This window comes from Lissotriton helveticus, chromosome 10, assembly GCF_964261635.1.
Source record: "Lissotriton helveticus chromosome 10, aLisHel1.1, whole genome shotgun sequence".
Classification (NCBI taxonomy): domain Eukaryota; kingdom Metazoa; phylum Chordata; class Amphibia; order Caudata; family Salamandridae; genus Lissotriton; species Lissotriton helveticus.
Window position 1 is genome coordinate 10,355,691 of NC_136071.1, and position 13,307 is coordinate 10,368,997.

General features: G+C 47.7%; 1 protein-coding gene across 3 annotated transcripts in view; it reads left to right on the top strand.

Annotated features, from left to right (window-relative positions):
• Positions 1–13,307, top strand: part of FGD1 (FYVE, RhoGEF and PH domain containing 1) — a 243,330-nt gene that overhangs the window by 179,659 nt on the left and 50,364 nt on the right. For all 3 annotated transcript variants that reach the window (XM_078664553.1, XM_078664554.1, XM_078664555.1), the window contains exon 4: positions 9,473–10,019. In XM_078664553.1, the coding sequence (XP_078520679.1) occupies positions 9,473–10,019 (547 nt within the window). The remainder of the gene's footprint in view (positions 1–9,472; positions 10,020–13,307) is intronic.

A 13,307-nucleotide genomic window follows, 5' to 3' on the forward strand; every position in this document is an offset into this window, starting at 1 on the left:
GTATCAGAGGGTGTCCTGGTGGAGTATTGTTGAGGCATCAGCGGGTGTCCTGGTCGGGTATTGTTGAGGCATCAGAGGGCGTCCTAGTGAAGTATTGTTGAGGCATCAGAGGGTGTCCTGGTCGAATATTGTTGAGGAATCAGAGGGTGTCTTTGTTTAGTATTGTTGAGGCATCAGAGGGTGTCCTAGTGGATTATTTTTGAGGCATCAGAGGGTGTCCTGGTAGAGTATTGTTGGGGTATCAGAGGGTGTCCTGGTGGAGTATTGTTGAGGCATCAGCGGGTGTCCTGGTCGGGTATTGTTGAGGCATCAGAGGGTGTCCTGGTCTAGTATTGTTGAGGCATCAGAGGGTGTCCTAGTGATCTATTGTTGAGGTATCAGAGGGTGTCCTAGTGGAGTATTGTTGCGGCATCAGTGGGTGTCCTGGTGAAGTATTGTTGAGGTATCAGAGGGTGTCCTAGTGGAGTATTGTTGAGGCATCAGAGGGTGTCCTAGTGGAGTATTGTTGAGGCATCAGAGGGCATCCTAGTGGAGTATTGTTCAGACATCAGAGGGCATCCTAGTGATGTATTGTTGAGGTATCAGAGGGTGTCCTAGTGGAGTATTGTTGCGGCATCAGAGGGTGTCCTAGTGGAGTATTGTTGAGGCATCAGAGGGTGTCCTAGTGGAGTATTGTTGAGGCATCAGAGGGCATCCTAGTGGAGTATTGTTCAGACGTCAGAGGGCGTCCTAGTGATGTATTGTTGAGGTATCGGAGGGTGTCCTAGTGGAGTATTGTTGAGGCATCAGAGGGCGTCCCAGTGATGTATTGTTGAGGTATCAGAGGGTGTCCTAGTGGAGTATTGTTGCGGCATCAGAGGGCATCCTAGTGGAGTATTGTTGAGGCATCAGAGGGCGTCCTAGTGGAGTATTGTTGAGGCATCAGAGGGTGTCCTGGTCGAATATTGTTGAGGAATCAGAGGGTGTCTTTGTTTAGTATTGTTGAGGCATCAGAGGGTGTCCTGGTGGATTACTTTTGAGGCATCAGAGGGTGTCCTGGTGGAGTATTATTGGGGTATCAGAGGGTGTCCTGGTGGAGTATTGTTGAGGCATCAGCGGGTGTCCTGGTCGGGTATTGTTGAGGCATCAGAGGGTGAACTGGTCGAGTATTGTTGAGGCATGAAAGGGTGTCCTAGTGATGTATTGTTGAGGTATCAGAGGGTGTCCTAGTGGAGTATTGTTGCGGCATCAGTGGGTGTCCTGGTGAAGTATTGTTGAGGTATCAGAGGGTGTCCTAGTGGAGTATTGTTGAGGCATCAGAGGGTGTCCTAGTGGAGTATTGTTGAGGCATCAGAGGGCATCCTAGTGGAGTATTGTTCAGACATCAGAGGGCGTTCTAGTGATGTATTGTTGAGGTATCAGAGGGTGTCCTAGTGGAGTATTGTTGCGGCATCAGAGGGTGTCCTAGTGGAGTATTGTTGAGGCATCAGAGGGTGTCCTAGTGGAGTATTGTTGAGGCATCAGAGGGCATCCTAGTGGAGTATTGTTCAGACATCAGAGGGCGTCCTAGTGATTTATTGTTGAGGTATCGGAGGGTGTCCTAGTGGAGTATTGTTGAGGCATCAGAGGGCGTCCTAGTGATGTATTGTTGAGGTATCAGAGGGTGTCCTAGTGGAGTATTGTTGCGGCATCAGAGGGCATCCTAGTGGAGTATTGTTCAGACATCAGAGGGCGTCCTAGTGATGTATTGTTGAGGTATCGGAGGGTGTCCTAGTGGAGTATTGTTGAGGCATCAGAGGGCGTCCTAGTGATGTATTGTTGAGGTATCGGAGGGTGTCCTAGTGGAGTATTGTTGAGGCATCAGAGGGCGTCCTAGTGATGTATTGTTGCGGCATCAGAGGGCATCCTAGTGGAGTATTGTTGAGGCATCAGCGGCTGTCCTAGTGGAGTATTGTTGAGGCATCAGAGGGTGTCCTAGTGGAGTATTGTTGAGGCATCAGAGGGTGTCCTAGTGAAGTATTGTTGAGGCATCAGAGGGTGTCCTGGTCGAGTATTGTTGAGGCATCAGCGGCTGTCCTAGTGGAGTATTGTTGAGGCATCAGAGGGCGTCCTAGTGGAGTATTGTTGAGGCATCAGAGGGTGTCCTGGTCGAATATTGTTGAGGAATCAGAGGGTGTCTTTGTTTCGTATTGTTGAGGCATCAGAGGGTGTCCTGGTGGATTATTTTTGAGGCATCAGAGGGTGTCCTGGTGGAGTATTATTGGGGTATCAGAGGGTGTCCTGGTGGAGTATTGTTGAGGCATCAGCGGGTGTCCTGGTCGGGTATTGTTGAGGCATCAGAGGGTGAACTGGTCGAGTATTGTTGAGGCATCAGAGGGTGTCCTAGTGATGTATTGTTGAGGTATCAGAGGGTGTCCTAGTGGAGTATTGTTGCGGCATCAGTGGGTGTCCCGGTGAAATATTGTTGAGGTATCAGAGGGTGTCCTAGTGGAGTATTGTTGAGGCATCAGAGGGTGTCCTAGTGGAGTATTGTTGAGGCATCAGAGGGCATCCTAGTGGAGTATTGTTCAGACATCAGAGGGCGTCCTAGTGATGTATTGTTGAGGTATCAGAGGGTGTCCTAGTGGAGTATTGTTGCGGCATCAGAGGGTGTCCTAGTGGAGTATTGTTGAGGCATCAGAGGGTGTCCTAGTGGAGTATTGTTGAGGCATCAGAGGGCATCCTAGTGGAGTATTGTTGAGGCATCAGAGGGCATCCTAGTGGAGTATTGTTCAGACATCAGAGGGCGTCCTAGTGATGTATTGTTGAGGTATCAGAGGGTGTCCTAGTGGAGTATTGTTGCGGCATCAGAGGGTGTCCTAGTGGAGTATTGTTGAGGCATCAGAGGGTGTCCTAGTGGAGTATTGTTGAGGCATCAGAGGGCATCCTAGTGGAGTATTGTTCAGACATCAGAGGGCGTCCTAGTGATGTATTGTTGAGGTATCAGAGGGTGTCCTAGTGGAGTATTGTTGAGGCATCAGAGGGTGTCCTAGTGGAGTATTGTTGAGGCATCAGAGGGTGTCCTAGTGGAGTATTGTTGAGGCATCAGAGGGCATCCTAGTGGAGTATTGTTGAGGCATCAGAGGGTGTCCTAGTGGAGTATTGTTGAGGCATCAGAGGGCGTCCTAGTGGAGTATTGTTGAGGTATCAGAGGGTGTCCTAGTGGAGTATTGTTGAGGAATCAGAGGGTGTTCTTGTCGAGTATTGTTGAGGAATCAGAGGGTGTCCTGGTCGAGTATTGTTGAGGCATCAGAGGGCGTCCTAGTGGAGTATTGTTGAGGCATCAGAGAGCGTCCTAGTGAAGTATTGTTGAGGCATCAGAGGGTGTCCTAGTGGAGTATTGTTGAGGCATCAGAGGGTGTCCCGGTCGAGTATTGTTGAGGAATCAGAGGGTGTGCTGGTGGAGTATTGTTCGGGTATCAGAGGGTGTCCTGGTAGAGTATTGTTGAGGAATCAGAGGGTGTCCTGGTCGAGTATTGTTGAGGCATCACAGAGCGTCCTAATGGAGTATTGTTGAGGCATCAGAGGGTGTCCCGGTCGAGTATTGTTGAGGCATCAGAGAGCGTCCTAATGGAGTATTGTTGAGGCATCAGAGGGTGTCCTAGTGGAGTATTGTTGAGGCATCAGAGGGTGTCCCGGTCGAGTATTGTTGAGGCATCAGAGAGCGTCCTAATGGAGTATTGTTGAGGCATCAGAGAGCGTCCTAATGGAGTATTGTTGAGGCATCAGAGGGTGTCCTGGTCTGAGATTCTGATGGATAGATTGCACCCCAGGAGATCCAGTGCAATCCGTGCCACCCTGGAGATGCGTCTCAACTAGAAAGATCCAGAGGGTCAGATCCTGAATCCCATATCCTAAGGACTGGATCCCACCCAGGGAGATCCGTAGCAATAGATCACACCCAGGGAGATCCGTAGCAATATATCACACCCAGGGAGATCCTTAGCAATAGATCACACCCAGGGAGATCCTTAGCAATAGATCACACCCAGGGAGAACCGTAGCAATAGATCACACCCAGGGAGAACCATAGCAATAGATCACACCCAGGGAGAACCATAGCAATAGATCACACCGAGGGAGATCCGTAGCAATAGATCACACCGAGGGAGATCCATAGCAATAGATCACACCCAGGGAGAACCATAGCAATAGATCACACCTAGGGAGAACCATAGCAATAGATCACACCCAGGGAGAACCGTAGCAATAGATCACACCCAGGGAGATCCATAGCAAAAGATCACACCCAGGGAGAACCGTAGCAATAGATCACACCCAGGGAGATCCATAGCAAAAGATCACACCCAGGGAGAACCATAGAAATAGATCACACCTAGGGAGATCCATAGTAATAGATCACACCCAGGGAGATCCATAGCAATATATCACACCCAGGGAGATCCATAGCAATAGATCACACCCAGGGAGAACCATAGCAATAGATCACACCTAGGGAGATCTGTAGCAATAGATCACACCCAGGGAGATCCATAGCAATAGATCACACCCAGGGAGATCTGTAGCAATAGATCACACCCAGGGAGATCTGTAGCAATAGATCACACCCAGGGAGATCCATAGCAATAGATCACACCCAGGGAGAACCATAGCAATAGATCACACCCAGGGAGATCTGTAGCAATAGATCACACCCAGGGAGATCTGTAGCAATAGATCACACCCAGGGAGATCCGTAGCAATAGATCACACCCAGGGAGAACCATAGCAATAGATCACACCCAGGGAGATCTGTAGCAATAGATCACACCCAGGGAGAATCATAGCAATAGATCACACCCAGGGAGAACCGTAGCAATAGACCACACCCAGGGAGATCCTTAGCAATAGACCACACCCAGGGAGATCTGTAGCAATAGATCACAGCCAGGGAGAACCATAGCAATAGATCACACCCAGGGAGAACCATAGCAATATATCACACCGAGGGAGATCCGTAGCAATAGACCACACCCAGGGAGATCCGTAGCAATAGATCACACCCAGGGAGATCCGTAGCAATAGATCACACCCAGGGAGATCCATAGCAATAGATCACACCCAGGGAGAACCATAGCAATAGATCACACCCAGGGAGATCCGTAGCAATATACCACACCCAGAGAGAACCATAGCAATAGATCACACCCAGGGAGAACCGTAGCAATAGACCACACCCAGGGAGATCTGTAGCAATAGATCACACCCAGGGAGATCTGTAGCAATAGATCACACCCAGGGAGAACCATAGCAATAGACCACACCCAGGGAGATCCTTAGCAATAGACCACACCCAGGGAGATCTGTAGCAATAGATCACACCCAGGGAGATCCGTAGCAATAGATCACACCCAGGGAGAACCATAGCAATAGATCACACCCAGGGAGATCTGTAGCAATAGATCACACCCAGGGAGATCCATAGCAATAGATCACACCCAGGGAGATCTGTAGCAATAGATCACACCCAGGGAGAACCGTAGCAATAGATCACACCCAGGGAGATCCATAGCAATAGACCACACCCAGGGAGATCCATATCAATAGATCACACCCAGGGAGAACCATAGCAATAGATCACACCCAGGGAGATCTGTAGCAATAGATCACACCCAGGGAGATCCATAGCAATAGATCACACCCAGGGAGATCCATAGCAATAGATCACACCCAGGGAGAACCATAGCAATAGATCACACCCAGGGAGATCCATAGCAATAGATCACACCCAGGGAGATCTGTAGCAATAGATCACACCCAGGGAGAACCATAGCAATAGATCACACCCAGGGAGATCTGTAGCAATAGATCACACCCAGGGAGATCCATAGCAATAGATCACACCCAGGGAGAACCGTAGCAATAGATCACACCCAGGGAGATCCATAGCAATAGACCACACCCAGGGAGATCCATAGCAATAGATCACACCCAGGGAGATCTGTAGCAATAGATCACACCCAGGGAGATCCGTAGCAATAGATCACACCCAGGGAGAACCATAGCAATAGATCACACCCAGGGAGATCTGTAGCAATAGATCACACCCAGGGAGATCCATAGCAATAGATCACACCCAGGGAGAACCGTAGCAATAGATCACACCCAGGGAGATCCATAGTAATAGATCACACCCAGGGAGAACCGTAGCAATAGATCACACCCAGGGAGATCCATAGCAATAGATCACACCCAGGGAGATCCGTAGCAATAGATCACACCCAGGGAGATCCGTAGCAATAGATCACACCCAGGGAGATCCGTAGCAATAGATCACACCCAGGGAGATCTGTAGCAATAGATCACACCCAGGGAGATCTGTAGCAATAGATCACACCCAGGGAGATCCATAGCAATAGATCACACCCAGGAAGAACCATAGCAATAGATCACACCCAGGGAGATCCGTAGCAATAGATCACACCCAGGGAGATCCGTAGCAATAGATCACACCCAGGGAGAACCCGAAGGGACAGATGGTAACCAAGAGGATTCCAAGCTATGAATCCTACCTGAGAAGATCCAGAAAGGTGGATGCTGTCCAGGGAGATTCTCCGTGTAACTTCAAGCCCAGGCAAATCCTGAGCAGTGGATCCCAATGAGAATAGATCTGGATTGTGAACATCAGGAGGAATAGATCGCGTCCAGTGTTTGCTGAAGAAACTCCGGGCCCGATTCAAAGAACTAACTTAAGACAAAATTCTAAACTTACTACCATTTCGGCATTCACAGAAGGCACTTACTCATTTTGGTATTCACAGAAGGCACTTACTCATTTCAGTATTCACAGAAGGCACTTACTCATTTCGGTATTCACAGAAGGCACTTACTCATTTCGGTATTCACAGAAGGCACTTACTCATTTCGGTATTCACAGAAGGCACTTACTCATTTTGGTATTCACAGAAGGCACTTACTCATTTCAGTATTCACAGAAGGCACTTACTCATTTCGGTATTCACAGAAGGCACTTACTCATTTCGGTATTCACAGAAGGCACTTACTCATTTCGGTATTCACAGAAGGCACTTACTCATTTCGGTATTCACAGAAGGCACTTACTCATTTCGGTATTCACAGAAGGCACTTACTCATTTCGGTATTCACAGAAGGCACTTACTCATTTCGGTATTCACAGAAGGCACTTACTCATTTCGGTATTCACAGAAGGCACTTACTCATTTCGGTATTCACAGAAGGCACTTACTCATTTCGGTATTCACAGAAGGCACTTACTCATTTCGGTATTCAGTATTCACAGAAGGCACTTACTCATTTCGGTATTCACAGAAGGCACTTACTCATTTCGGTATTCACAGAAGGCACTTACTCATTTCGGTATTCACAGAAGGCACTTACTCATTTTGGTATTCACAGAAGGCACTTACTCATTTCAGTATTCACAGAAGGCACTTACTCATTTCGGTATTCACAGAAGGCACTTACTCATTTTGGTATTCACAGAAGGCACTTACTCATTTCTGTATTTACAGAAGGCACTTACTCATTTCGGTATTCACAGAAGGCACTTACTCATTTCAGTATTCACAGAAGGCACTTACTCATTTCGGTATTCACAGAAGGCACTTACTCATTTCGGTATTCACAGAAGTTAGGAGTCCTAACTTTAGGACTCCTAAATGCCTTCTGTGAATACAGAAAGTCTTAAAGTTAGGATTTTTCTCGGTTTAGGAGTCGTAAAGTTAGGACTCCTAACTTCTGTGAATACCGAAATGAGTAAGTGCCTTCTGTGAATAACAAAATGGTAGTAAATTTAGGATTTTGTCTTAAGGTAGTTCTGTGAATCGGGCCCTCTGACTCTGGGGGTCCCGGAGGCGAGCCTGAGAAACTGGTCCTGCCCGCGGTGGTCCTGAGAAATAGATCCCAGCATGGGGGATCCAGCAAAATAAATCCCATTCAGGAAGATCCCAAAAGAAGAACACGCAGAGAGTTCAACAGCAATTGCTTCCATCCAGATAATCCTGGCGTACAGATTCTGTCGAGTGGGGTACTCTGCAATAGATCTGACTGGGAAAGATTTGGCAGGATGGGTCCCACTCTGGGAGATTTTGAGGATCAGATCCCAGCCAGGGATCCAGAGGAATGGATCTGAGGCTCTTGGGTAAGGCTGTGATGTCTACAGCTCATCACACAAAGCAGTTAATTTCCATTTGAGGTCCTCGGTCCCAGATCCAGGCCTCCTTCGAAGGTCTTTGATGCCCCGTTGGGCTGATCTGATGGACTGTACATCGGATGGAGAGAAAGTAAAACTGATCTGGGGGCTGTTAGAAGCTGGAGTGTGGTCTTGATGGGCTGATTACTGGTTGTACAACCGGTAAACACCCGGTGACGGAGCTCCAAGGCCCTCTTTGAAGGTGGTTTGATGGTTTGTTGGCTTTGCTCCTCGTCTCGTCTATCAGACGAGGGGCAGGTGATATACGCCTGAGGTCTTGTTTGAAGGTGGTTTGATGGTTTGTTGGCTTCGCTCCTTGTCTCGTGTATCAGACGAGGGGCAGGTGATATAAGCCTGAGGTCTTGTTTAAAGGTGGTTTGATGGTTTGTTGGCTTCGCTCCTCGTCTCGTGTATCAGACGAGGGGCAGCTGATATACGCCTGAGGTCTTGCTTGAAGGTGGTTTGATGGTTTGTTGGCTTCGCTCCTCGTCTCGTGTATCAGACGAGGGGCAGCTGATATACGCCTGAGGTCTTGCTTGAAGGTGGTTTGATGGTTTGTTGGCTTCGCTCCTCGTCTCGTGTATCAGACGAGGGGCAGCTGATATACGCCTGAGGTCTTGCTTGAAGGTGGTTTGATGTGTTGTTGGCTTTGCTCCGCGTCTCGTGTATCAGACGAGGGGCAGCTGATATACGTCTGAGGTCTTGCTTGAAGGTGGTTTGTTACCTTATTGACTTTACTCCATGGGCGTCGCAGAGCTTGGCTTGTGTCCTCTTTTGCAGGGGTTTGGTATCTCACTTGATTTATCACATTAGTGTATCTCACATGTAGAACATGGTTCACAGCCCAAGATGATGTTGAAGTTACCTTTGACCTTGTTTAGACTTGCTGCAAGTGTTTGTCCTCAGTGGAGCTCCCACAGGTGGTTGCTTGGTGCATCATCTCCCCGGAATGAGTGTCCCTCATGAATGAGCATAAGGTGATGCACAGACCTCCAGTTGAACCTCACATCTGTCTCCGCGCCTTGGTGGCCCTCATCCCTGTGGGACCTTCTTTGGAGCCAGGTCATCAGACGCTGGAGGCCAGGAAGGCTTCGGCCAAGGCTCGTATTCATGTCCACTCTTAGGTTGTACTTCCACTTCTGGTCCGTTGCTATGTGGTCTTGCTAGGTTGGTTTGGTCAGGCACGTAGACCTCTTTGTTCCCCCTCCTGGGTACCAGATCACACAATCCCCAGGGGATCTGCGACCTAACACACTGATTGGTTTCTTCTTTTTTTCGCAGGGAGCCCATAATCCTGGGGGTGGACCGGAGCGCCCTGTGCCCCAGCCCCGGCACCGACTCGACTCTGGAGACTGGATCCAACAGCGACGCGTCGCAGGCCAGTGGCCCTCCGGAGCGGCGGGGCTCCCTGGAGTCCAGCTGCAGCCTGGGGGAACATCTGCACAAGCTGCTGGACATGGCGGAGCTCCAGGACCCCCCGGAGCGGGGAGGGTACACCACGGACAGCCTGGAGCGCCGGCACTGCTTGAGGGCCTCGGCCGCCCTCCCGGCCCACGATGGCGGCGGGAAGGTGGCCAACCGGGACAGCGGCATCGACAGCATCAGTTCACCCTCCTACAGCGAGGAGATTTGCTTTATCAGTGGGGAGCAGGCGCTGGACGCCAAGGACTCCGAGGACTGCTCCGAGCAGGCGGCGGGCACCACCGCACTACCCATCCTCACCCGCAAGAGGCGCTCCATGCGGGACTCTGAGCTGGACAGTGACCTCGAAGAGGGCAGCGCGGATGAGGCCGACGTGCACCAGATACAGAGGCTGGACTCCTGTGAGGTAAGGACCCCCTGCTGATGCAGGGGAGGAGGGGGGGCAGTGGACCCTGGAGCTGGGGAAAGTGCAGTGACCGCACTGTGATACAGGAGGCGCCACGCCACGCAGTGGTGGTGGCCAGGCCCCCCCCATGGGTTGTGGACGTTGCAGTGACTACACTGTATGCAAAGGGTTGCTGTTGGTATCACTGGTGAAACAGTGCTGTGCCAGTGTTGTGCAGTAGCTGTACCTGTGACATAGGGATGTGTGGTTCACTAGTGAAGTAGGGGTACAGTAGCGCTTCTCTTGAGGCATGGTACCCTACCAGTGCTGGGGGTCTCCTGTGGTGCTGCAGCTTTGCAGAAGGAGTACGAGCTGTGCTGTAGTGCTGTTTGAGTGACGTCAATGGGATGTATGACGTTACAACGCATGCTTTTACAACGCATGCCATTGCAACGCAGGTTTTACAACGCAAGTCGTTACAACGACTTGCGTTGGGGGGCGCTGGATAGTGAATAGTTTAATTTACTATTCCAACTCCAGTCCCTGTGGATAGTAGGGAAGGTGTTGGATAGTAATTAAACTATTCCCTATCCTAGAGCGCCCCCCAGCGCAATTCGTTGTAATGACTTGCGTTGGAAAAGTTGCGTCATAATGGTAGTGCACTGTAAAAGTTGCGTTGTAAAGGATGTTTCCCACGTCAATGTGGTGCACTGGCCCAGTAGCCATGTGTCGATGGTTTCTCCTGTTCCCTAACAACAGTACCAGCTACTCTATACATTAGTATTATCCTTAGAGGTAGCTCATTTCCCATAAATGTGCAGTTTTGTTACTAATAAATATAATAAAACTCATGTATGTGGGTCTGCTGGGGATGTATGAGTGTCCTGGTTGACTTAATGCATTGACCTGAGTCCTTTGGTAAACCGGTGAGAGTCTGCAAGGTTCACTGCCCCAAAGATCCGAAGCCTACAGAGCCACAAGCAGTGCAATCTGGAAAGTCTTTTTTTCCAAATGATGAATGGAAAGGGATGAAAGACTGAGGTCATGGTGCAGAAGTTGATTGACAGAGAGGATGGACTGCTGGCAGAATCAAAAACAGTTTCAAAAACAGTGGCAGAACATGTATGTTTATGTATGCTGAAAGTTTCACCTGAAAAAAACATAAAGTGAACAAAATCACAAGATACTCTACGGGCCCGATTCACAGAATGAACTTAAGACTCAATCCTAAACTTACTACTATTTTGGTATTCACGGAATGCACTTACTACTTTTGGTATTCACAGAAGTTAGGATTTTATCTTAAGACAGACTTAAGACAAACTTAAGACAGACTTAAGACAGACTTAAGACAGATTTAAGACAAAATCCTAACTTAAGTCTGTCTTAAATCTGTCTTAAGTTTTTCTTCAGTCTGTCTTAAATTTGTCTTAAGACAAACTTAAGACAAAATCCTAACTTCTGTGAATACCAAAAGTAGTAAGTTTAGGATTGAGTCTTAAGTTCATTCTGTGAATCGGGCCCTCCAATTGTAAAAGCATTGGTAACAAAAATCCTGTTACAGGTTGAACTCAGAGAGGGTTTCGGCGTAGCAGAATCCGACCTCCCAGTCACCTCGTGCAACGCAAGTCTCGCAGAGTCTAGTAAATGTATCTGTTCTCACAACACGAGTTGTGTCAGCGTTTGCTTCTATGATGCTGTGTTGTGTTTTCCGAGTACCCCCCACTCAGAACTATTCTGAGAGCAATTGAAGAGACGGTCATTCTTAACCAAAGGGGCAGCGGGAGATTTTCCAGCGTAGTTTAAATCAGTGTGGACTAATGTGTTTGCAGTTTGTTTGCTTTTCGTCTCGAAAGAAATTAAACCAGAACAGTATCTGATGCAATATGTAGTATTTCAGCTTGTCGTTTGTTAATGATTTAAGGGTTTATGCTTTTCCCTTGTATCGGAGGTTTGATGTCGGGTGAAATATTACGAATGTGCTGGTGATCTGGTTGTAATTCCAGAGTCAGGGAAGGAAGCCCCAAAGGGGATTCATAGTTTGTGCTTCCTTCACCATAAGCAGCAAAGAAATGGCATTGAAGTTTTAGGACCCTTATAAAAGCAAAAGGGGTTTCCCTGCATTTAGAATTTGACAGTTTTGTGATTTTGTTGCTTCGTTTGGAGGGGATCGCAGTCCGTGCATCGGTCATGTTTCAATGTCACGTGCACTATGCAAACGGCATCATGGATAACTCTGTTCAGTTCTTTTTTGAAGGGGAAATCAGCATTCATATAAAATACATCATTTTTTATAGCTGATATTTCTCTGAGGCCTCAAGAAATGACTACGGGCAAGTTATACAACTGTTTTACCTAAGTACGGTGTGCGTGCAGTGGGATTACTGTTCAGATTGGTAAATATTTGCCTGAATGTCCTGGGGGCGGTGGTTTCCTGCACTTCAATGATTCAACCAGGTGTGGCATGTGAAACTCGTTTAACTAGTGTCTGCTAACAAACGAGGCGATAGACATCATCTGTGTAAACTTTCCAGATAATTAAATGACGCCTGTAAGGATTCACTAGGTCTATATCGATTAACATAATAAGAAAGAGAGACTTTCAAAATTTACCACAAACAGATTCGCCAGGGTAGAGACGAAAGTAGATCCCATTGCTGTTCCTCAGGTGTTTAGAAATTCAAATAATGCTTTTGCCTGTGGAATGTTAATGCACAGAGATTCCGTTTATATGGTAATATGGACGTTGTCGTTCTGATCAAAGGTGAAGTCTCCAATTATTTTCATTATCTGAGTTGAATCTTTGAAAGGTGCTGCTGTAGGTTTTACAGGCGGTTTATTGAAGTGGTCGCTGTATTTCAGCTGTTGTTTCAGCAATAAACGATCCCCTGAAACAAGGGCTCTATCTGGGCGATTTAACACGCTTCTGGACTTTTGGTCAGTAATAATAATAATAAACTTCTTTATTCGGCTTATTCGCAGAGGAAAATACCATAAAAGAGACAGTTCACACATTACATTTTTACATGAGTAAAACAGGAAAAACACACAGTTTCATTAAAATCGTGCAAAAAAGTGATAAAAATAAAAAAGAATTAGTTATCATAAATTTCATCGGAAATCAGCTCAAAATATCGTAAATGAGGGCATTTATACATTTTTCCTGTGCTTCATGATGCATTTTAAAAAGTTACTCACAAAATAACAGACACGTTCAGTTTCCAGCATTTGTAGTCTAAGAAAAGCGGGCCTGCATTGTCTCAGTCCCCAGCTTCTCAATATTGGTAGTAACCAGGTTTTTCTATGAGG